Below are 26219 nucleotides of genomic sequence, written 5' to 3'. Positions count from 1 at the left end.
CTAGAAAATTACAGCATAGGGCTATTTCATAGTATCAAAAATGTATTTGATTTTTGTCATTTACATCCTGTCTCACCTCAGACCGAGAACAAGAGCTGTTTGCCTCTGACCATCTCAGGGACCCACTTCTTAATCCTAACTTGGTGAAAAACAGGGATCGACAACAAGCAATCCTTAAGGGACTATCAGATCTGAGACAGGTATGAGCCTTTCAAAAGTGTAGGTGTGACCATATTCTGGTGGAGGAGTGTTAGAATGGCTAAGCAGTTACTTAAGCCAGACTGATGATTACATGACTTAGGTCACCTCTTTTCTTCTATTTGATTCACATTGCCATCTCTAAGAGTATTTCTTTCCAGCATGAAATCATGAGACATGAGTATTAAAACAACTTTATTGAATGAAAATGCATACATTTGAAATGGCAAAGCATGATCAATAAGGCCCGAAAACAAGTACAGTTGTGGTTTAATTCTTAGTAATGCAGTTCACAAATTTTTTAAAATGCATGTGTTGGCTGTGTTTAGAACAGAGCATTGATGTAAGACCCAAAGAGCACTATATACTCAGTGTGAAATTACATGTATCGTCTTACCAGACTTTTTCTCCCAGACCAACTGTGACTCATTACCTTGCTCAGGTAAAAATTCCAATATTTAAGTCTATAACTTTTCTCTATCAGGTAGCCTTGAAACAAACACCTGTTGCTGTGCTTTAAAAAATAATGACATACAAAACTGTGTTTGCAGTTAGTTTTGATTCACAGTATACTTTTCCAAAACAAACTGTAGTTTTAGGAGTACTTTTTCCATGTCCAGTCATTTACAAATGCCTCTGTATAAACTTGTTGATTCAAGTGTTAACAATTTTTTTTCTATAAAGCTAGAAAATCACCCCCACTAATACAGGATTATCAAGAATCCTTTAGCTTTTTTACACGTTAGCATTGGTTACACCTAGACTGAGTTTTGTAACTCAAGCTTGGAAATTCACACATATTTTACTTATATTACCTTTCAAAATGACAAGCATAGTCTAGCTTAGAGGAGACAAAAGTTGTGAGGTTAAGAGAAAGAATGTAATACACATACACCTTCACCTGTATAGTGACCATGTCGTATTTCAGCAGGGCCTTGTGCCAGCCACTAAGGTTAATGCAGTCAACATATACACTGGATGTTAAGGGAGACTCAGGATCTTTTTAAGACATTTGAGGAAAAGGTAAGGGGGGGTGGCACCTCTTTAAGGAAAGCCATCCATATTGGTTTTATGCTAAAAATATGAAGACAGTCTTACAAATCTATAATAGCTATATATAGTAAGTACAGTATCCGAGTGAGAAAGTCTGGTATAAAAATTGAAAACATGTTTTGAAAGTAAATATAGAATAGGGTTAATTTGCACACCTTACTAACAAATCAATGTGATTTCAGGGCCTTCTCCAGAAGCAAAGGGAGTTGGAAACTAATCTCATGCCTTTAGCTGCAAATCAAGAAGAGAATTTTAGTTCTTCATTTTAAATGTAGAAAATTAAATCCTTCATTTGTGTTCCAAATTATAAAATGTGGTTGTTGCTTAACTGTTTTTACAAGTAGCCTAAATTTATTTTTTAAATGCTTATTTAAAACTTGTACATTATGTAGAAAAATGCTGTGTATGTATATTATGTATTTAAAACAATAAAACAGTTTCATAAAAGCTCAGTTAAGAAAAAGTTACCTGCTCTGTCACAATGTGGGTATGTATCTACTTACCTTAACACAGCCTGGAGTTTACAGATAATGTTGTTCCACACTTTACATGTAGGCTTACTAATTGAAACACCACGTATCTATTATAGTCTATAAAAAGAGTTTGAAGAGTAGGACCTACAGTTCTTTTAGTGGCCAAAGGGAGGTCTGATGTCCCAACATTACTAAAATAGCCCAGATTCAGCTTAGGCTTATGAGGAAGTTTTTTTAAGTCCTTTGATGACTTTTATTGTAGAAACTATAGTTTTTAAAAACGTCTACAAGTTTGTATTAGTAATGAAGAAGCATTTTTTTTAACCAGTACATGTGGATTCAAAATTTTTATCTCCACCATGTACTTTGGTACAGCACTTAAGTGCTTACATACCACCTGAAAAATATACATATATTTTTTTCTAACAATTTAAAAACCTGTAGCAAAGTTGGTTTCAAACTGTAACTGCCTGTAGTAACAGAAACCTATCTTTTGAAATATGAAACTGAATTTGGTTAAGTCTAAGGACCACACAAGCACTGAAAAAAATAAAAGCTTGACCAAAATTTTAGTAACAGGCAAAATTACATGGTTAAGTCTAAAGATAAAAAATAATGCTGCCTGGTATTAAGTCCTAAGTACATAGTTTTATAACCTAATGAAATTGCTTTGTTCGATAAATCCTGAGGTATCGAGCCAAAATCCTGTAAATATTTATTAACATCACTGGCTTATACCTGTGTAAAAACACTATACAAAAGCTTAAATAAATACAATAGTTGATACATCATTTCAGCAAAAGTATTTGGGATAATCTGACATTAGAGGAAGAAAAGTAAAGCCACTACTGTGCACTATCCTTTTGCAAATATCCTAGTTTTATATATAAAACAAGCTTCAATTTGAAGCCAAAGTACAGATGACATATAAAGTGTAAAACTTAGAAGTGCCAACATGAGATAATTCAAGTACAATATATGTTAAAAATATATATATTTATTTCAATTTTCAGAGGCTTCAACTGTTACAGGCCATCATGATTTAAATAAGAGGGGGAAAAAATGAGAAAGGAAAAACCTTTTGTTTAAAGAAATATAAATTGTTAATTCACTTTTAAGAAACAGAAAAAGTCCATAACAACCTATTTTTAAAAATTACTGTAATTATTTCTCTTTTGAAAACGGCCTGCAAGAATCACTTTTCCACCAACTTAATGGAGATGGAGAGTTCTCTCTATCCAAGCTTTGAGTATAAGCAGATAAAAAGTCATTTTCACTTTCTTGAGTCTGACTTGATGAAAGGGCATACGGTGTGCCCAGAAATGTCTGATGAGTGAGAACATTAAAATGACTAAACTGATGGGACATATTTAATCGACTGTGATAAACCTGAAAGCTGCTATATGAATCTTGTTCAGCTGAATTACTGTTCTCTCCTTCAGAGCATACTCTATCAATAGAAGCTCTCTCTGCAGAATCAATTTGATAAGTCTCATCTTCTAATAAACTTTTTTGCAAGTCAAGAGACGATTGCAACTCAATTTGAATATTGTTTTTTTGATCTGTTCCACGTGATCCTTTGGTCTCTTTCTCCAATATTTCTGAATGAAAATTGCTGCATACTTCTATTTGTGAGATTTCATCCCCTGAATCCAGAGACATATCCTCTTCATCCTTTTCATCGTTTTCTATAAGAGCTACATTTAAAAAACAAAAAGTCCTCCTCTATTGAAATACACAATTTGTTTAAGTTTTAAAATTATACACTACTCACACAATATAACGCGTCAGGGTCTGCAAGTCCACAATCCCTTAAAGCTTGGTCTTCTGCCACAAGTTCACTTAGTCACAACACTCACACTAGGTGTGAATGTCCAGATAATCCGATGCTAAAAGCTTCTGCGAAATGTGTTCACGTTTAATGTTGGGAAATCCCAACTCCCAGCTCCAAAGGGGTTAATGTCAAAACAGCATCTAAAGTTATACGGTAATTCAGTATTTGACAAGACAAATATAAAATAAAAATTCTGACATCTAGCTTCACTGGATTACTACTAAACTGGTTAGCTCTATCAAATGTTCGATCATCTCTGCTTTTCCTCGAAAACAAAAAGTACATCTTTCATTTTACATAAAACCTGGAACCAAAGCAGAGGCTATCTCACAAAAGACTAAAGCTATGGATATCTCTACTACTTTATCATTAAACTGCTTTAAATCACAACAGAAGCCAGTAATACTTACATTACCTCCAAAGAAAATGCTTACTCTATATAAGTATAGTATGCAGTCTACCATTAACAGCTTACACAGACTACAGTATAATAAATGAGATCTTTGTATATTCTAAGTAAAAGAATGATAAACGCCTTGAAACACTTCCCCTGAAGCTGTTTACACTGAGGTGAGCAGTTTCAAAATAAGTTTTCATTATATGAAATCAAAACAAAACCATTCTTTTTCTGTCTACCTTAAAGAAAATGAAAACTACTGAAAAGTTACCTGACTGTGACTCAAGATTCTCATTAGCACCAAGCAATGGAAGGTTTTCTTCTGTGATTGAGTTGTGATAGCCCACAAGGTTTTTAAAGTTTTGCATGAAGTCTTCAGCAGTTGCAACCACTATTCCGTTATCAGTATAACTAGAAATCATCTTGATACTCTTTTCTATTTGGGGGAAAAAAATGTTGAATATAAAACACTTGAAAATATTATAATGCCTGTCCGCAGCCCTCAAAAAACCCTCCTCCACATTTTCATAAACACCCCACACAGTACCACAAAATCCTTTCATCCACATTCCTGTATTCATAGTAGAAAACTTAAGAGCATTTGCTTTACCTGTTAAAAAGACTATGTGTCGGTGCTGTATGTTCTGAGCCTGAAGTCTGATAAGGCAATCCAATTCTGGAGCATTTCGAGTTTGTGAATCACAATTGTGGTACGACAAAATTTCAACCAGATGTTTCTTCTGATAGACATTCAGTAGTGTCAGCAGACTTAGAGCTTTAGCATTCAATCTGTGAAATTAAGTAGGTTCAGTATCTGATCTGCATCTCTAAAATTTAGTATGGATGTTTTCGCTTGAAATTAACAGCATAATTTCTCAATAGAGGCAACTGATCACAACCACACTGCCTAGCTCACTGCCTGATGTATGGGTGCTTCTGAGTTGAGTAGAAACTGTGCAATCCCATGGTTAAAGGCTTTCTCTGGGTCCAAAGCCTGAAGACCAGTTACTCAGTTCAGACAAAAATCTCAACTTACTAAATAAACTTCACTTCTCTTCAGCTTCACTAATTTAGAAATGTTATGAAAGGCGTAAAGGACAGAAAGATATAAATCTTTCCTTCCAAAAGAACATGGCTCTAAGCTATCTCTACCTCCGGACACAAGGCAACCTGTGGCAGAAATTACTGGCTGTTGTCAGAAGATGAGGGTACTAACTTGAACAGGTTATACCTTTGGGCCTCAGTGTTGGTATCTGTTATAAAAGACTTGCCCAATGCCTACACTTCACATGATTTGATGTTTTTAAAAAATCAAATTCAATGAAAATTTAAAATTATTTAGGCCTGAATTTCCCTAATTATGTGCCATGGAACTTCAACAGGTACAAGAAGAAAAAAAAAGTTGTTTGGCCTATGTTTTGGAAATGTTGACTGACAGAACGTAAACAGTATCCTTAACCACAGTTTCTCAGACCCTTAACTGTGTAAGGAAGGACATTCCATGGACTCTAGCAGTCATCTGATGACAACAATCATTTGCAGAGCCTCTCAAGGGACTAGTTACTATTCCAAGAATCACACTTTGAGAAGTGACTTCTGGACATGTTAGAAATCACTTATTTACACAAATTTATGAACTAATCATAGAACCCCTTATGTCAAAAATAATCCTTGTCTCATGTGTAGTAGTATTAGAGTAACTGGGATAGGACCTGATCTAGCATATATACAGTTCCTTGGCATATATACAGTTTCATTAAAAAAAAAAAATGCTGATTATCTCATTTTATAATTCTAAACCCAAATGGCAAAGGTCATACACCTATCTAGAACTTTGGCAAACCTCTACATAAATAAGAATACCATTTTGGCTGGTAAAAGATACCTATGACAACCAAGCAGCATCTATCATCTATAAACATAGAGAACAAAATTCTGTGAACAAAATGTTAAAGTCAACAACCAATATAGTTATTTTTCTAACCTTACCTGCCTAGTTCCTTTAGTTTTTTCTGAAATTTACAGTGGACTTTCCATTGCCATTTTCCTTCTGGAGTACTAAGTTCTTCAAGGAATGTCAAAAAATTTTTAAGGTTCTCTGTTAGAGATAATGAAGTTTATTTTAAATTCAATAAATAAGTCACTCCACAACTGAATTATGGAAAACATGTTTGCTGATATTACATAGGAACACCTACTTTCCTATGTAGTATTTTCTTTTTTCTCCCCTCAAAGGGAGACAGATCTAGCAATCTCTCTAAGATCTAATAAAATAAAATCTACACACAAAAAAACAAGTTAACAAAAACCAAAAGTAATCTAAGTGAAGCAGGTGCAGAGAGCCCTGCTTTATGCCAGATTTAGAGGAAGTTATTCACAGAGTAAAAGAATGGCAAAGAAATGTGTAGTAATAAACATTCCAAAAAATGGTGGAAATTACCTGGCTGGCAGAATGGACAATACATGAAAAAAGTACGAGTGGGCCACTTATGAGAAAAACCAGAGAAGACAGAGGTTACATGCTTAAGAGAATAAATCTTACCAATTGTGATTACTTCTGGATTTAGAATGGATTCATCAGAAACAATAAAACCTCCAGATACAAATAATTCATTGTATGTATGATTTTTAACATCATCCAGACTATCAACACCAGCAAAACTAACACAAGGGAGCTTCTTTAACGTCACCAAACAAGGTACCTATTTAAATAAGAAAATAAAAATAGAAATAAGGATAGACTAAACTGTGAAATGTACAAGAAACGTACTGTGGCTCACCTGTACTAACTAGCTAGGGTGTTGCCTCTGAAAAGTCAAATGCAAAAATATTTACATTTTTTCCAAATATACAAACTAGCATGTACTGGGCATCTATGTTGACAGAACACTCTAAGGAAGAGGCACTTATAACAGACCTGGAAATTCATCATTCAGAATGATGAATGCTAACTTGTCCTGCCCTGCGAGTACTGAGAATTCAAATGAGGCAAGAGCCTGGAACAGTCACGAAAGACTTCAGAGAGCAGTGGTGCTTGACATAGGCTCCTAAGACTAGATGGGGCACCCCCAAACCCGAGGGGCAGGGAAACTGGTTTGGCAAACAGCAGGTATAAACAGGTTTTCCAAGGACATATGAATGAAGGTGGTAACAACAGAGTCAGCAGACCCAGTGGCATTCAAGGAGTCAATGTTCTTACTCTTGACTAAGCAATAGGGAAGATATGGGATAGGCCACAATTGAAGATTTTGCAGAGGTGCAAACAGGAATCCCACAAGTCAATTCACAGAGCACAGTGCAGGTCCTAGATGTCCCAAGCGCGAGGATTTATCTCCTTTAAAACTTAATATTTTAAAAACCAACAGCTTCAGTCTCAAAGACAGTAGAGATTTTTTACAACCAAAGTAAGGAATTCAGTGGAATAGTCTACCTTGTGAATGAAACCTGCAATGTCTTCATTTTGAATAATAATCAATAGTTTATCTAATTTTGATCTTCTTTCCAAAAACTGTTCTGGGTGACACTCTGTATTGCCTAATTTGATAAGATACTCCTGTTGAAAAGAAAAAACACTAAATCAACATTTGAAAGTCTTCTTGCAAACATCCATTTAACACCAGAAATGCAAGATAAACTGGTTATATTTAACTACTACTGGACTATAATTAATGATGACCTTTACACCAGGGCCCTCAGAGATCAAGGCCACTCTTAGAGAAGACTCTGAAGCTCAGAGCTTTCACGGTCACAATCACAGCATTACAAATCCTATGCAGTCAAAGCCAAGTAAATGCCAGCTGGGGTAACAGAACAGAAAGAATGGATTAGCCCAGGTTTTTAACTTAGTACTTATTCTGGGCAACCACTCCCTCCCTTCCATTTTCCCTTCCTTTTAAAGCAGGCCCTTGATTTTCTGCAGCAGTTACCAGTACATTCCTTCAAAGTAACAAAGCATTTTTCCAACTGCTGAAGCTAATTCACAACCACCCCAAGATCATTCATACAGAGCTTCAATATGTACAGTGGTACTTCATATTAATTAGCCCTGCCTGTCAAGTCTACACCTTCAAACAAAACAGACTCTCCCAATAACGCCTCCTACCATGCTGGTGACACAGAACTACCTCAAAGGACACAAGGTAAGCAGTCCCGGCAGCGCTCTCTCTGCTTGCTGGGGGAATCCTGAACCCTGAAGCAAAAGGCAGGATTCTGAAGGTCACATTCCTCATTTCAGACGCAGGAGAAGATTAATTTTCTCATGGTTGGCAAGGCTGGTTAGATAACCATAAATCTAAACCAAGCTTGCCCCTACCAGTTTTTAAGAGCTGCCTCCAAGTGTCACACCCACAGAAGTTGTTTCTGTAGCCCTGAAGCATCTATGTTGTTTCATTTCACTCTAGCCGCTAAAGCCTCTGGAGAGAGCCCAGAGCAGCTTACCGTCAAGGTATGAAAAAGGAAGTAAGTGTCTTAATAGAGCAGCTTATAATTTTTGGTCTGTTTACACTAAGAAGCTTTAGATGCAAGTTTGTAAGAGTATAACTCATAAAGCAACAAATCATTTTGGTTCCATAAATATTCAGGAAGTTTAAAACTTTATAATAATAAATTTTATTATTTATTTTATTCATTTATTTATTCATACTCTAACATTTTGCAAAATTTCTAATGGGTATTAATTAAAAGAGTTAAATTCTGGTCTAATTTCCTTTTATTTTTAAAATAAACATCCTTTTTCTCTTCTATATAAAATAAATAACAAATATTATTTACTCTAAGCCATAATGATTAAAACCACCATTCATAAGTAAACACATTTATTTTAAGTGTCTTACAATCTTTAAAATACAGTGGGAGATGGGAGTTACGCTGAGCGCACTGGGAACCGTGCCAGACCCACTCTCATTGAGCTCCACGCCAACGTGCAGTGATGCCCCCAAAGACGTGCAAACATGTTGCTGGGGGTGAAAAAATGTGGAGAAGCTCAATGCTTCAACATACAGGGCAAATATGCAACCAAGAAATTCCTGAAAAATCTGGTTTCATCTTCCCAAGGAACTACATGGAATGAGTAAAGGCAACATGCTGAGCACTTGGCTGCCTCCACTTCCATGCTCTTCACCTTCCCCTGAGCAATCATGCCAAGTATGCCAACATCAGAGATCCCCAAACTGACAAAGGCTCACGGAGTGTCAAAGCATGGAGTTTCTGAGGCACTCTGGGCTGTAAGTCACTTACAGTCCCTTCTGCTTCCTCTAACTAAAAAAGCAGAAGCTCATCATGGTAAGTAAATTGCATAAACGAGAGCAGGCATATTTAAAAAACTAAGGCATTCCCTTACTAAGGAAAACTAGGGCTTGCTTCCCTTGCGGCTCAGCTGGTAAAGAATCCGCCTGCAACGCGGGAGACCTGAGTTTGATCCCTGGGTTGGGAAGATCGCCTGAAGAAGGGAACGACTACCCATTCCAGTGTTCTGGCCTGGACAATTCCATGGACTATACAGTCCATGCAGTTGCACTGGACAATTCCATGGACTATACAGTCCATGCAGTTGCAAAGAATCGGACATGACTGAGCGACTTTCACAGAAACAATGACACAAACAAAGCATTCCCTTAAGGAGTTAAAATGCTATACAGTTTAGTGAATACTAATTGGCTAACTACTATTACTATTTAATCACTAGTTAACCACTAATATAATTGTCCCATGTGTTATGAATTTTATCTGTCTCTGTGTATTTTTTTTTTTTTAAATCAACTGCCTGAAATGCTAGTCCACTCCACAGGTTGAGTACAAAAACGATTCCCTGCAATAAAGAATCTTTCACGATTGGGTACGTTTTTCAGAATTATGTTTTTTGATCAATAAGGGCTACAGGGAACCCTGGCATGACCAGGACATCAATAAACACCAAAAGACACCGTCATTAGGTCATCCCGGATGGTTTTGGTTTTCTATCTGACTGATAAAACGCCATGAGGTAAACAGTGACAACTTCATTTCTCTGCATCTCTCCCTCTGCTTTGTTAAAAAACCCAAGAAACATTTAAAATCTCTGAATCAATACTGTAAAGGTATGGCAATATGTATGCAGTTGGTCTTTAAAGTGACACTATGCAAAATAAGATTCAAAATTCTAAGATGTATAGATCATAGGTTCTGAACTTAGTTGAACTTACTAGGTCTTTGACTCCACTCTGCATTGTTATAAAAAATAATATGGTCAGCATTTAAAAAACAAACAAAAAATCCATTTTATAGAGGTCAGACTCAACAACACAAGTTTAGATAGCATTATGATTACCTTCTCATTTAGTTACCTTTATTTCTTTACAGAGCACACTCTCTTCTTCTTCATGAATATAAAATTTCACAGTATTTTTCTGGACATCTTTCATGATTTTAACCAAACTGTTAAATACTTCAGGTTCTAACTGGCTTATAAAATTTGAAAGAGCTGGCTGGGCAGAAATGTTTACATCATTGGGTGATTTTGCTGTTTCTTTTTCTACTGGTTCCCGGGCAGTGTCACCAGGTACAGTATGATCAGAAGTCACCATTGGCTCTGTGGCTTGATATGGCTGGTTCACCGCTACTTCAGTTAAACCCAAAGCTGAAGCGGAATGCTGCTCATGAGAGCTGGCATCTTTCAAAGGGTCACTACCAAGTAGTTCAGGACGGTGTTTACTGTTGAAGTCGCCTGAAGAAACTGGAATGACATGCCTTGCCAGAGGACTCAGTGCTATCTTAGGACAAGAATCATTAAGACTGACTGGTGGCAAATTCCCACTCTTGGCTGATGCTTTGATAATAATACTATTTAGTTTCTCATGCAAGCCATCTACAAACTCCTGCACACCAGCTTTAGAAGTCTTAGAATATATGAACTCGGAAAGCCGTTTCATCTTCTCTTGCGTTGAAAAGATAGGTGTGGAAATTCTACTGACATATGAAACATTCTTTTGCTTCAGAATCTCTTCTATCTTCCTAGAAAAGAGATTGTACTCTCCTAGCACTGTCCTCTCTGTGGTCTCGCTCGCTGCGGGCGGCTCTGGTGCTGGCACACACTGCTCCTCCACTGCCACCACCTGACCTGCCAACACGTCCTCCTCAGTGGTGCCCTTCAGTGTGTCTGTAAATGGAGAGGATGGAAACTGGTAATCAGAGCTTCTCTGTCTACTTATTACCCGGGGGTCATTAGGAAAGGCCTCCTGTGGTGGCAGACACACCAGCTGTTCTTCTGGTGATTTCATACCTATACAGGAAGAGTTTATTATTACAAATGCAATCCAATATTAATCTGAAATTAATCTCATCTGAAAATACAAACTCATAAATAAGGGGGGGGGGAAAGGCCAGGTCAACTATATATTTAGAACAAACTATGTATTGAAAAGTGGAGTAAAAATCTCAAATAATGGTATGATCCTATCACCTATGTGCCCTTATTTTATGGCTGCTTTTTGTATTTCAGTAGCTTAAATGACAAGTCTGAATGTTACTTTCTTTGATTACTTTTGAAGTAATCAAACAAATGCCAATTTAACATCACTACACATTAACTCATTTACTTACTTCTGCTTCCCTACCTTTCCATACACCTGACTCTAACAGACATGTTTTAATCAGAATAGTTGCAACAGCTTGTTCAACCCCTATAATCTTTGTGAAGTAATGCCCACTACTGTGGTAACACCTTCTTAATATGAAAACTTTTGAGTGTAAGGCAAGTCAAAGAACATCAAGCTGAAATGCTGTGAGAATAAGTTGCATTCAGGATCTAGGATAATTTTATCCGTTTTCATATTTGCTCTCATATATAGGGCTGTTTACCTATGGGGTTGCATAGTGGATTTGCTACAATGTTAGCGACTTATCAGGGCAAGAAAGGCTCAATAATACAGGAAGAGAACATATTTCATAGCTGCATTAACAGTAATGCTTTTTGATAGCACTTTTTAAATTTTGCTTGGAAATAATTCCAAGAGAAATCATAATAGCTATTTCCCCATTTGAGATGAGGAGATCATTAAGCTAGCTAATGCTAATGGAATTATAATTTTTGATTCTTGACAACTAGCTCAATCCATAAGAACATAAATCCTAAATTCTTCCCCTCACAAATCCTAAATTCAACCACAGTATGTTTTTGAAACTGCATTTCAAAACAGGCACCCTAAATCTCTCTGTAAAAAACAAGGGGAAAATATGTTTCCAGCAATTTGTAGTAAAACTTTATTTCAGTAAAGACAAAGTTTTGTTATTTCTGTATTCAAGTTCCTATTACATAATTTTATCTTTCAAAATATTACTAATTTTTCTTAAATCTTAGCCAATATTCCCTAACAAACTGCTACTACAGTATACAAAATGTTACATCTAGACCAGAAAGTCCACACATAGTTTTAGTTTTCAAAACTGTAGTACTTTTAAGATATAGTGGAATCCCTATTAAAGTTTATACCCAGGTATAGCAGTGTAACTTTCTCTATATAAAACTCAGTTTTGATTTCCCCCACATTCACACTTTTGTAAATGTTTAAACAGCTCAGCACTTAGTTTAAACAGCTCAGCATTTAGTTTATGACATTTCTCTACCAACCCCAGTGGTTACCATGAATCACTGCACCCATTAAGTACTGCAAAGGCACCTGTCAGCAGGATATGAAGACCATTCAGGAGGTCTGTAGGTAAAAGGGAAGGGGAACAAAATATCTAGTGTACCAGTTCAGAATCACAACTGTATGAAACTGAACACCAGAAAAAAATTCAAGTTCCATAGGAATTCTGAACACATTTCTTAAATCTGCAGTATGGCGTTTAGTGGACATATGAAATGTCAGGATGGATACTTAAGAAAATGTAACAAGGAACCCCTTGGTGATCCAGTGGTTAGGACTCTTACTGCCAGATCGGATCCCTCCCTAGTCAGAGAAGTCCAGATCCCACAAGCTGTGCGGTGCAGCAAACAACAAATAAGTCTGTAACTAACGTTGATTGATTGGATGAAACTACATGTGTGGCCCAGGGCTGGAAGACATTTTTTGAAGTATTTTTGTACTTCTTTGACATGTACCATGTCAAATATCTGATTTAGTGAAATAAAAAAATTTAATTGCATCTCATGAAACAAATCAGTTAGGGAGGACATTTAAAAACTTCTGAAGGAAAAAAAAAGGCTTCTGAATGGTTTACTATTAAAAATACTTGAAATACATTCTCCCCGAGTTTTCTGCTATAGTTAAGACCAAGAAGCTTATTCCTAAAGGGCCATGGATAAAAGAAACGTTTTAAAATTGAATTATAACTTAAATTCATTTGGGGAATTTTCCATATTCAAAAACTAAACCAAATTCCCTTTTGAAAATGCAAATGATCAACATCTATTTTGTACAGATTCCCTATTTTTATTAAGATCGAAAATTTCATTATTTTAAAAATTCTTCATAAATGATTTAAAAGAAATACACGTCAATATCCTAACAGCACGTTTCCTACTGACTCTCATTCAAGCGTTGTGGCACTGTGGCTTCTAGGTGCAAGGACAGCAGTGAGTTTGCTAAAGGTAACATCATTTGGATTTTTATACTTTTAACAGCAAAATATGAAGATGGTATGCCAAATAAAGACTGCAGATGCGGATGGATCATTCTGAGACATAAACAAAATACTGACTTCTCCCAATAAAAAAGAATTACTGATAGAAGCAAAATATAGATGAGTCCCAGACATAAAGCTGTGTAAAAGGGCCAAAACCAAAAGAGTGTAGGTTCCATCTACCTTAAATTCAAGAGCAGGTCAAACTAATCTATGCTGAAAGAAGGAACATTAATGGTTATTGTTTGGGGCAGGGAGAATACTGACCGGGAGGATGCAGAAGGAAGCCTTCTGGGGTACTGAAAATGTTCTACATACTGATTTGGGAGGCAGTCACCTAAGTGTTTACATATGTAAAACTTCATCAGCTGTAAAGATTTATGCATTTTCCTTTATGTCATGTATCTATTCTTCCCATTTTCTGCCCCCCACACCCGCAATCGTCTTTTCCTAGGAGGAAAAAAAGATCTTGAAGAAAACTATTAATTCAGTCTTTTTTTTTTTCCACCCTCAAAGACAAGAATAACCACAAAGATCTACTAAAATTAAAGTAACTTAGCTCTTCTTCCAAACAGAAAAAACAACACAAGGTTTCTGAAAGAGTAAGATCAAATGAAACAGAAACAAAAAAAATCCAGACCAAATTCCAAGCAAGAAGAGTCAGCCTGTGGCCAGCTGCCAAGATACTGAACTGAGTTCAGACAAAAGAGACTGTCTTCCAGGCACCTACTATACAACAAGCGAATCAGTAATATATGTACATGCTTCTCTTACTATCTGTAGAAATTAGTTTTACAAATAGAAGAAGAATTCAGTCAAAGAAATATAAGACTAGGAATAATGTACCTAAAAGATACAATGGCCTCACCTCCTCATATTTTTTTTAATTTAAGAGAAACTTGAAGACTGCTTCTGTAGAAGTGGATTAAGAAAAATATTCTGGTCTTTCCAAGTCCTTATATCAGACAGAACCTACTGTAGGTGAAAAAAATTTAATCTGTGAATATTCAGTGACTCCCTTGAATATATTCTTTATATAAGAATATTTTATATAAATGAATGAATATTTTAAATACAATAAATAGTGTCCAAATTTTCTGTAATTAACAGACTTAAACTGACGCCCTCCTGACAGATAACCAGAACTACAGTAGCAATTCTGAAGGGCACATCGACGAAAAGCAAAGAGAGCCTTCTCACCTGCTGCTTGTTTCTCACCATGTTTTCCCAGCTGGTCTTCTGGGCTTCTGGCATTCCCCCCTGAGGGAAAGCAACCATTAGAATTGTACACTCTCTTCAGATACTGGTGACAACCTTTCAAAGCACCCTTCCAATAACCCCAAATGGTAATAAATCCAAGTATTCCTTCGTGCACCTAAAATAATCCTGAAGGGTCATTAAGAAATGGGAAGTTGCTTTCTTTTCCCTTCAGGTGATGATGGAGTATCGACACCTAGATGCTGTGCCTTCAAATGACTCTGAAACCAACTATGAAGGTGTCTAAATGATTAAAGTTAGGATAAGCACCTTGTACAGACTACTTCCTTATTCAGTTTGCCCAATTCAAACCAACTTCTCCAGCTGCTGCTCTACTATCACTTCTGGGCCTTGTGCCTCTCTAATAAGGTATCAAGTAGATAAAGGTGCTGAAGCCCACAGAAACTCATCAAGTTTTTAGAAATTCTTCAGAGTCCTTGGAGGTCTCAGTAGCTTTTAGGTCATAAGCCAGTCTGCTTTCAAGCAAAAACTGGTTTTTGTTTTTCTTTTTAAAGGTTAAATAAAGATCAAGGAATGGAATACATGTGCCCTGGACATATTTCCCCAAATGCTTAGCTAACAAAGATGAATAAGAACTTGGAATACTAACAGTATCTGTATGTGTGGGTGTGTTTATGTGTTTGCATAGAGAAATTAGAACACTGCAAAATGATCTTTCAATATCTGCTAAACTAGTGATAAAGAACCCGCCTGCCAATGCAGGAGATGTAAGAGACACGGGTTCAATCCCTGGGTGGGGAAGATCCCCTACAGGAAGGCGTGGCAACCTATTTCAGTATTCTTGCCTGGGACCCTGCTGGGCTACAATCCATAGGGTCTCAAAGAGTTGGACATAAATGAATCGACTTAGCATGCTCACACGGAGAAGGCAATGGCACCCCACTCCAGTACTCTTGCCTGGAAACTCCCATGGATGGAGGAGCCTGGTGGGCTACAGTCCATGGGGTCGCTAAAAGTCGGACACGACTAAGTGACTTCACTTTCACTTTTCACTTTCATGCACTGTAGAAGGAAATGGCAACCCACTCCAGTGTTCTTGCCTGGAGAATCCCAGGGACGGGGAAGCCTGGTGGGCTGCCGTCTATGGGGTCACACAGAGTAGGACACGACTGAAGTGACTTAGTAGTAGTAGCATGCTCACAAACTATTTTTGCCCCACTATAAGCTTTGTAAGGTTCTATAAGCTTTCTAGGGATATTTACATTCAATCATTTCAGGGCATTCTCCACAATGATCCAATTTCTTGAAAATAACCCAATATTAAGCAAGAACTGTTTATTCACTTCATTCTAAAAGATGAACCTTAACATGAACACTTCTTAGATGATAGTTTTTGAAGTTTAATAATTTGCAAAGACAGCATTTAATTGGCTGCCCAAAGACTCTCATTGACCCCTGTAGCTACCTCACCTTATTAGAAACCCAATTTCTGCCAACAATTTTCATTTGCAAGTTGCATGTTCAACTCAATGGAGAAAGTATATTTTAAATCTTTCTCTTTTCAATAGGCTCTTTTGCAGATACTGACCAAGAACACAGCAACACTCAATGATGAATATCACATTGCTCAAAATAAGACACTGAAGATATCAGAGCCAAATAAGCCCCAAGAATTTCCCAGATGAAACCCTTCAGAAAACTACTCCCTAAGTAAAACCAAGCAAACCTAAGTTCCAGTGCACTTGTTCTTACCTGTAATTGGAATCAGTTTCCAATGTATCTCAGTCTCTTCAACATTATTTGACTTAGATTGTCTATGGAATCCATGTTCAATGGAAATAGTAGGACACAAACTGCAATCTTCAAAATTATTCATGCTAATTAAATTTGGATCCTAAAAATTAAGAGTACAGATTCAATACCTTTCTTTTCAACTAATTTTAAAGTCAAGAATGAACACCTTTTTTCACAGCAAATGCTCAAACCTCAATCTAAACATTACAAATGAGTAAAATTAACATGATAAAGGCATTATACTCTCATCTCAAATACAAGTGAATGACTAGCACTTTCAAGCAGCTCCTGACAAAACAAGTTGTCCTGCTGTGACTTTTTATCACAATGGTACATCTTAGACTGTATGGGCAGCAGCAAGAAAAACACTTGCATTCATCTCTTTGTAACAAGGAATAACTTACAAATACTATCTGGCACAGACACTATTACTGAAATGTGTATCATGTCTTTGTGAAAAAGAAAAACAAGCACACCCACATGCTCCCTTTCACATAAATATTCACAAAAGCAAACAAAGATAATCCGATGATAGAGGCTTACTTCTTTCAAATGGAATTTATGGTCAGTGCCTACTTCATTGGTAGAAACACCAACAGGATACTTTAAAGATGATGGATCAACGTCTAGCAACGGGCTCTGAGTATCCTTAAAACGTGCGTTTTCGATTTTTGCACCAGTAGGCTGCTCATATTCTTTCTTATCCAGGGTAGAGCTCAAGTCATACTCATGCTTTTGCCTCATCTCTTCGTAGGCAACATCAGAGCTCAATCCTAAGGCCTTGTTGACTGTGTCTGTCAGGGATGCATCAGAATGACGTGCATTTGCTAGTGTTTCTGACAGCCAATTAAACAGCCTATGGATGTCAGCAACGCCAGAGTTAGAGGTATCCTGCTGCTGCCGTCTCAAGTCAGCTTCATGCCCAAGTGAGCCAACAGGCTGTGGGGACTCTGAAGGGAAGAAGAAAGCCATCTTTTACAGTTTGGAAGCCAAGCATAAATTTTTAAAAAAAATAAATATATACAGATACACACACCTAAAATTTAATTATAATTTGACATTTATAGGCAAGAACTCAATCAAATCACCTGCTGTGAGTTTACAAGTATATCCACCCCTTACTTTCCAAACATGATTGATTCTAAAATTTTGCACACAGCTAAAAATTCCCATTAAATGAAGTTTATTGTCATCATATCTTGAAAATTCTATTAAGAAATGAGCTCAGATATCATGTTGGTAATGTGGATAATACATATAAATAACTATACTGTAGTTACCTTAAACTCTACCACCAAAATCCTAAAAATCAACGAGATACTTGACAACAGAAAAATACCTATCCTTACTGTTTTGCAAAGTGTTCAAGAAGGGTATGCAGAATACACTTAAATGTTCTAAAGAAATAACAAAAACCCATGACTTTGATTTTGATCTCTCCAGTAACATTTTGTACTAACCTTATAACCTAAACTTTATCTTAAATGACTAGATCACTTAAATCATAACAAAGCTGAGGTATTAAGAGATGCAAAATCATCCCAAAGAAATCTACACCAATCTTGCAGTAAGAACAAAACGTATTAGGAGAGAAAACATATCAGACATGGCTTCAAGCAAGTATAAATGTGGGTTATATGCACCACCGATATATTTAAAAACTTGTAAAGACAGTAGACATTCAGAAAGTCATGTGCTTTAATACTTAAGGAGGGTAAAGCTAGGGTGGATGTTGCAATTTAGGTAGTGCATAATATACCACAGTCCCCCAAATTTAGAAACAGGGTACATACTGTACCTAATTATACGAAATTAAAGAGAAGGTAAAATAATCTAGAGAGACAGAAAGCAGACCAGCAATGGAGTGCAAAGAGACAAATTCAAAGAAAGATAAGGCAATGTTTGGAGATAATGAGAATATCCTATATATTGGAGTGGCAGTAACAACAGCTATAAAAAACTGATCAAAGTGTGCACTTAAAATGAGTACACTGTATGTAAATCATACTTTAACAAGTTGATATTAGAGGGGATAGGGGAAACAGAAGGCCATCTCTTAATAAAGTGAGTGGGGGACTTCCCTGGTGGCACAGTGGATAAGAATCCGCCTGCCAAAGCAGCAGACACATGCTTGATACCTGGTCTGGGAAGATCCCACGCGCCATGGAGAAACTAAGCCCATATGCCCCAACTACAGAGCTTGCGCGCTGCACCTACTGAAGCCATGCGCCTGGGCCTGAGCTCCACCACAGCAAGAAGGCCCACACTGCAACTAGAGCAGCCCCTGCTTTCGCAACTAGAGAAAGCCTGAACACGGCAATGAAAGACCAGCGCATCCAAAAATAGAGAAACAAAAATAAACAAATAAATAAAATTTTAAAAAATAAAGTAAGCTCACCACCAAATTAAGACTAGCATATTTTAAAAGTCAGAATCCAACTTTTAAATCTTTACTTTCAGAATCAGAAATAAAGTGTGAAAAATGACTGTAAATGAACACAAGTGAGGAACACCTAGCCATGCCCGTCTGATGTCACTAGTTCTGCCTTAACCATTCTATCCGTTTCCCCAGCCCCTCTCTTCCCTGTTTCTCAGTTGGTCCACTATAACTAGCATGGCTTTCCCACCATTTTAATTTTTGATAAGGCCCGATTTCCGCCCGCAAGTATTTCTTCACGTCTACAAATTAGCCACTTATCCGCTAAAATGGTGCCAAATGTTAACTATCTTGCCCATTACGTGTTCAGTGCTAGGAAATAGGAATGATGCTTAACAGTCGGTCGAAAGTGACTTCAAACATGGATCAGTGAACTACATAACTTTAGATAAAATTATTTAACTTCTAAGATGGTTTTCTTTACCTGTAAAATAAGGATAATAATATCTACCAATCAAGAACTAAGTCTATACACATAAAGCAGCTAGCAAACAGTAAGCACTTAACTCTCAGGATAGAAGTCAACAGTACATGATAGTATGGATCAGTAAACACCATCAGGCTCAGAACAGCAGAAATCCAGGAGAAGGGAAAAGAGATGAAAAGTATCAAGGAACACAGCCAGAAAGCTAAGGAGGGATTGCAATTTCAAAGACACAAGGCTTGAAAGAAATGAAAGATGCTTTGTGGGAAAAGAAAGAAGTACCAGGCTGACCATTATGTGCCTGCTGGGGAGAGTGGGAAACAGGGCTACTCAGACTGGACATGGCCAGGCTATAACAAAGCCTTGAAAGCTGAGTTGGTTCGCAAATTAGTAAAACAATACTGAGAAGAACATGATACAGAAATTAGCGTTAGAAGCAAGGAAGGCCACCTAGTACAGAGTCAAGGATGAAACACTGGAAAGAGAAAACAGATCAAGTGAAGAAAAAACCCTGAAAGTTACTGAAAAGAAGAGCACTGTCAAATAGAACTTTCTGCAGTGATGAAATGTCCTCTACCTGTGCTGTTCAGAGCAGCAGTGTGGCTGGTGAAATGTAGCTGGTATATAATACAGGAAATGAAATTCTATTTCATTTTAATCAATTTAAATTTAAATCATTTAATCTTAAACTGAATAGTGCCAGAACAGAGGAGTGAAAAGTAACTGAGGTTGCAGAGACTGATTAGAGAACAATATAATAAGGGCACTAACCAGTCAGTTCTGAGACATGCTGAATTAGAAAACACATGAGTAAAGCTGCTTAGTAAGAAACAGGAGGACAGTCAGATCTACAAATTAACAAAAACAGCAGCAGTACAAAATATACTGAATGCAAAGGGACATATTTCATGCCTATAGACTAGCAGTGTTAAAAATCTAGATGAAAAGATCCTTTAAACTACTAGCAATACTGAAACACTTAAGAAGAATTTGTCTCTTTCTGTCACCTAAAAACAAGAAAACTAGAAAAAATAAAAACCCAAACAAATTAGTGGACTCCTAGGGTAGGAAAAAGAGTGTACATCTAAGAAATTTTAAAGCTCAGAAGGCTCTTTTCATTAATCAACATTCTAAAAGAACTCAATATTCAATTTTGTACCTTTCCAATTATAAAAGTAAAGAAATATTAAAGGGAAGCAGCTCCAGTTAGGAAGGTGATAGCTGAACATACTTTATTTTCTTATTTTAGCCTCAAGTGACACAATTCAGAAATCTGACATACGAACACGAGAGCTGGCAAATACTTTCTGCAAAGGATCAGAGAGTAAGTATTTTAGCCTTTGTGGACCATACAATCTGTCTCAATTGTGCCATTATGGTGTAAAAACAGCTAAATACACATAAACAAATAGGTAAGGCTGTATTCCTATAAAATATCCTTTAGAAAAACAGGGGACTGGCTGGATTGGCTCTCAACCTATAATTTGCAAACTCTTGTTATGAGGAGAAAAGATAGAACTACTTAACTATGTTTTTGGTTGTTACTTTTACACTATATAAAGGCAATTCTGGTATTTTACCTTCATACAGATGGCAATTTTCAGATAAATTACTGGTTTTGGCAAGCTTTCTCGTATTTTCAGGTAGATCCTCAAGCTTCCTCTTCAAGACAGTTTTGCTTCTCATATCTTCTGTGTCTGAGTCCCCACCCACGTTTTTTTTCTTACACTGAATTAAATTAATCAATTCTTTGACTCTGTCCTTATCATAATCCAAAGAATGAGATGACTTCTGCTTTCCAGATAAAATAGTTTCACCCCTTGAGTTATTTCGTTTTCCAAATTTCATTTTTGTACCATTCATTTCTTCTTCTTGGCCCTCATAATCTGAAAGTGGACTAAACTGTTGAAGTTTTCTATTTTCTTCAAATAGCTCTTTTAATTTATAAATAGGTAACTGATACATTTCAGGTCGAAAAATATAGGTGTGCAAACAATTATCAATATGGGATTTATTTTTTGGAGCTGAATATAAGAATTTTTTATCATCTAATCGTGAATCATACGGAAACATGATAAACTCTCGTTTACCTGAACCAAAACCTCTCTTAAAAAATTCACTTACATACTTCTCAACAACAGAATGAAAATTTATAGTATTTATATTTTTGAATTCCTTTCGACACTGAATCAAAGCAAATTGTAAAAATTGAGTTATTTTTAACACATCTGACATGCTCTCATGTTTTTCCTGAGGTACTGCACTGGTTGAACCTTTTTGTGCTGTAAACAAACAAAAAAAGCAAACCATGTTAGTAATCAAGAAACTAGACAAGTACAGGTCTATATTTTGTCAAAGCAGTGTAATGACACTCATACATTAAAGGTGGACCAAACCAATATATACCCTAATGAAAAGTGAAAGTCACTCAGTCATGTCTGACTCTTTGCAACCCCATGGACTATATAGTCCTTGGAATTCTCTAGGCCAGAATACTGAGTGGGCAGCCTTTCCCTTCTCCAGGGAATCAAACCCAGGTCTCCCACATTGCGGGTGGGTTCTTTTAGGAGCCTAACCACAAGGGAAGCCCAAGAACACTGGAGTAGGTAGCCTATCTCTTCTCCAGGGGATCTTTCCGACCCAGGAATCGAATCGGGGTCTCCTGCATGGCAGGTGGATTATTTACCAACTGAGCTATCAGGAATATGTATCCTAATACATGTATGTTATATAAGAATACACAAATAGCATGCCTCTAAGCCCAGGAGCATAAAATGGGCCAATAAGAAACTAAAACATGAAAATTACGGAATATTATTTTTAAAGGGAAGAACACCTGCCCACTGAAGATCCTTGTCATGTCCCTAGGCATCAACTAGTGGCAAGCAAAATATAAGGAGAAACAGGGAAAAAGGGCAAAATCTGAGGCTCCTAGAAAGACTATGATGTCATTCCTTCCTGTTTTAATGTTAACAGACTTAACTTCACATGAACTCTATCCCCATAAGCAGATAGGCAGGCGCTGCACTGCTACAATAGAGAATCTCTCTTTTTTTGTTTGCCATGCCCCAGGTCTTGAAGGATCTTGGGTCCCCTATTAGAGACTGAATCCGGGTTCTCGGGAGAGAAAGAGTCCTGACAAGTCAACTGCCAGGAAATTCCCATGAATCTCACTTTTGCATTAAAGTTCATTCTTAGAAATGGTGACTAGAAAAATTTCCCTAAAATAGTGTGAAGATTCTTATTAATTTTGAATGGTTCAATACGTAAGCTAGTGCATGATGCACTTAACGTTACTAAAATTTGAATGCAAAAATGAACTAAGCTTAAAAAAAAAACTTAAAATAGAAACCCTGAAAACCTAAGCTATATTACTGTAACAATTTCAATCAATGTTTAGTGAAAACACCGATAAAAACCAAAATAATTTTTCATAGAAAAAGAAAAAAAAAAGCCATATAATTTGTTTTATATGGTTAATACCTCTTAATATCTCCATTATTTCCCAAAACATGGTATAAGAAAGTCAAAATGCTTACCAAGTTACCTGAAAATTTGCACTAAAATGCAGTTATCTATATGTAACTAGATTTAGATAGCCAATGAACTTACAAGGAACTATTCCTCTAGGTTCTTGAAATAGAAACAAAGCATGTAAAACTCGAGGCTTAGCAGTTTGATGTTCTAAAAAAAAACAAGAGAAATTCATTAGCAATATGTGTTAACTTTGAAAAAGTTAAAGGAAAACCAGAAAAAATTAAAGAGACCACCTACCATATGGAGGAACCATTTGATAAGGAGAGAGAAGAAAAAGGTATCCTCGGTCTCCCAAAGGTTTAACAAGAACCTGCATTTTTAGAAGGAAGAAGAAGTTGAATTTGCTTTATTATTCACCAGAAGGCAGAAACATAGCAAGCAGTTCCTACTAACTGTAAGGAAAGTAAAAAGTTTTTATCTTTTTAAGGAAAAGTACTGCTACTGATTTAGATAAAAACCCTACCAATTCTCTGTGGACCAGATTCCAACTAATTAAGAATTCCTTAAGTTTTCACAGTTTTAATGAGAAAATATTACTGAAAGAATTCTAAGTAACTGTTAAATCAACTTGCTCATTTTTCCTTGAAACTAAAAGAATCAAACAAAAACTAAAACTTCAAATATTTTCCTCAGCAATTCAGAAGCCATGTTAAAAATTGCCAAGGTGGTGTGCTACATGTCAGAGATACGAAACAAGCAGGACCAAATGCTGCCTTTCAAGAGCTCAGGCTAACTTCAAATGCGAAGTGTTGCTATAATCTCTTTCTTCACGTATGTAATGAACATCTTTCACATGTAAAGTAATCCTGCCTTACCAGAGATAACGTGAGAAACAAGCAGCACAAGATCCTTGATCAAAAGGAGTTTATAACTGGGTGGTGAAAGTAACACAAGAAATATCAATAATTAGATAGACAGGAAAGGTCTCCAAAAGTTTTACAAAGCACAGAAAGGGAAAACATATTTAGAGTATATGGCAGGTGGAGTTCAAAGGATGGGTACATTGCCAACAGCCTAAGATTGTGGGAAAGACATTTCAATAGAGGCAACATCATGAGCAAAGGCAGAGTTACAACATGATGGATGGACAGTTTGCAGGCATCAGAGTACTTACGACTGGCCAAGGGTGAGCCGAGACTAGAAGAAACATTAAGACAAATCTAGAAAGAAAGATCAAGGGCTAGATTTTAAGAAGACAAAAACGCCAAGTTAGCCAGAAATGCCCTGGAGAGTATACCCTTTTGAGCTGAAGTGTTTCCCTAAAGAATACCGAAAACTTGATAGCACTGGAGGAAAGAAAACAACATAATGCGAATAACTCAGTTCACAGACTGCTGCGATAGTTCACAGTGTTTTTTGGATTAAAGAAAGGGTATACTCAGTCAAGGAAGAACTGAGTATGGCAGCAGAATGCAAAGGGACTCTGGATTCGAGAAGAAAACTTGTGCTACGTAAATTTCCATGACACAACTCCAGTAAACAAAGTCTGTGTAAGAACCATAATTTAAAGGGCTGAAGTGACTATGCTACCATTTACATTTAATAAAAGCACTGCTTGAAAACCCAGAAGTACAGGGGACAACGCATCTGCAAAATCTGTTTCTGATTTAAAACCTTAAAATGTTTTCTGTATCCCTTTTAACATTTTGCCCAAACTCTTGGTTTGTCAGAACAGAAAACTGGGAGACGTGAATAACAGCTTCATGTTTTGTGGTTGCTGAGAAAAAACACAATTAGATTTATTTAACTTCTGACCCACCGCAAATCCAAGGTTTTTTCTTTTTTTTTAACCCCCGATGGCTTAGTGGCCTAAAGACTCTAGTTCCCTAAAGGGAGTCAACGTCCCCAGAGACCCATGAACCACAAGGACTCTACACTCAGAAACAACTCAGGCAGACAGAAGCCTCAGCAATAACATCTGTAGCATCAACCAAAAGAAACACTTTTCAACCCTGCAGAAAAGGAAGCCCCTGTGAATTCTGTACTGATGCCTCTATTTATTACACCTTACTGCTTCCTCCGCACTCAGAAAACATTATTAACCCAGTCCGTGAATTTATATTACCAGATTCTACTACTGACATTTTGGCTTTCCAGACAATGTTACAGGAATAAAAACAAAGAGTATTAAAAATATAAAATATTAAGCTCAGAATCTTAAACTGTCAAGCTTCTGAAAAAATAACATACCCTAAGTGAGATTCAGCAAAGACAACAGACTTTTCCAATCATCAGATAAAATATATAAAATAACATGTATGAAATGTTTAAAGAAATACTGTAGCAGAACTGAAAACACGTTCACACACAAACTGGCATACACATGTTCACAGCAGCAATAGTCTTAATAGCTAAAGAGTGGAAACAACTGGTGACTGGACAAACGGCATGTGGCCTATCCAGAGGGAAATAAAGGAGATGAAGCAGTGATACATACCATGATAAGGATGAATCCTAAAAGTACTATGCTAAGTGAAAGAAGGCACTAAAGGCCACATATTACTTGATCACATTTATATAAAATGTCCACAATACAAAAAACCATAAAGACAGAAGTAGACTACTAGTTGCCAGAGACTGGTTGCGGGGGAGAGGGTGGGAGAGGGAAGAATATGGAGTGAATGCTTAGTGAATAGGAAGTTTCTTTTGGGGGTGATGAAAATATTCTGGAAAAAGATAGTGGCAATGGTTGCATAACACTGCAAATTCATTAAAAATCACTTAACTATATATTTTAAAATGGCTAAAACAGTGAGTCAATTAAGAAACATAACCAAGGGAACATCAGAATATAATCTCTACCTCCTAGAAGAGTCTTTGGCACATAATAAATCTTTCTGAAAGAATTAACAAAAATCTGTTTAAAAAAGAAAAAATAAAAAGGTAGATCTCAAAAAGAATCTAAGATAGCTTATAGAAATTAAAAATAAATTCTGTGAAATTAGAAACTCAATGAATTTATTAAACAGCAAATAAAACACAGCTAAAGATAGAATTTACAATCTAGAATGTACCTATGATGAAATTACTAGAAATGCAGTACAAATAAGGCAAAAAACAAAAGACAGACTGACAGGGAGAACAGAATGATGTTTCAGAGTCCTAAGAAGTCAATCAAAAGAGAAAGAAGGAGAAGTATAGTCTGTGAGATAATGACTAAAACATTCTTAGTTATTAGAAATAAAGATACAAATCTATAAATATGAAAAAATATACACCAAGCTGGATAAATAAGAAATCTACACCTAGATATATTT

At 36.5% G+C, this 26219-nt stretch overlaps 2 protein-coding genes across 13 annotated transcripts in view; one reads left to right on the top strand and one right to left on the bottom strand.

The window, feature by feature from the left end:
• The window catches only part of CCDC66 (coiled-coil domain containing 66), a 42386-nt gene extending 37990 nt beyond the window's left edge, over nt 1–4396 (top strand). For 5 of the 7 annotated variants that reach the window (XM_070776461.1, XM_070776460.1, XM_070776462.1 and 2 more), the window contains 2 exons: nt 82–200; nt 1434–4396. In XM_070776461.1, the coding sequence (XP_070632562.1) occupies nt 82–200; nt 1434–1520 (206 nt within the window). In that variant the 3' untranslated portion in view covers nt 1521–4396. Of the gene's footprint in view, nt 1–81 lie in introns of all 7 variants that reach the window. The other 2 variants (XR_011563005.1, XM_070776464.1) reach the window with 2 other exon arrangements.
• The window catches only part of TASOR (transcription activation suppressor), a 51678-nt gene continuing 25835 nt past the window's right edge, over nt 377–26219 (bottom strand). For 2 of the 6 annotated variants that reach the window (XM_070776455.1, XM_070776457.1), the window contains exons 12-24: nt 23200–23272; nt 23038–23109; nt 21006–21707; nt 17108–17514; nt 16523–16664; nt 14753–14812; nt 10276–11210; nt 7386–7508; nt 6498–6657; nt 5945–6053; nt 4566–4744; nt 4227–4391; nt 377–3421 (exon numbers count right to left, since the gene is read on the bottom strand). In XM_070776455.1, the coding sequence (XP_070632556.1) occupies nt 2889–3421; nt 4227–4391; nt 4566–4744; nt 5945–6053; nt 6498–6657; nt 7386–7508; nt 10276–11210; nt 14753–14812; nt 16523–16664; nt 17108–17514; nt 21006–21707; nt 23038–23109; nt 23200–23272 (3660 nt within the window). In that variant the 3' untranslated portion in view covers nt 377–2888. Of the gene's footprint in view, nt 3422–3641; nt 3699–4226; nt 4392–4565; nt 4745–5944; nt 6054–6497; nt 6658–7385; nt 7509–10275; nt 11211–14752; nt 14813–16522; nt 16665–17107; nt 17515–21005; nt 21708–23037; nt 23110–23199; nt 23273–26219 lie in introns of those variants that run through there. The other 4 variants (XM_070776456.1, XM_019984351.2, XM_070776458.1 and 1 more) reach the window with 4 other exon arrangements.

The sequence above is a fragment of the Bos indicus genome, chromosome 22, assembly GCF_029378745.1.
Source record: "Bos indicus isolate NIAB-ARS_2022 breed Sahiwal x Tharparkar chromosome 22, NIAB-ARS_B.indTharparkar_mat_pri_1.0, whole genome shotgun sequence".
In the NCBI taxonomy this organism is placed as follows: Eukaryota; Metazoa; Chordata; class Mammalia; order Artiodactyla; family Bovidae; genus Bos; species Bos indicus.
The sequence above is the reverse complement of the archived record's forward strand: the minus strand, read 5'-3'. Positions and strand labels throughout refer to the sequence as shown.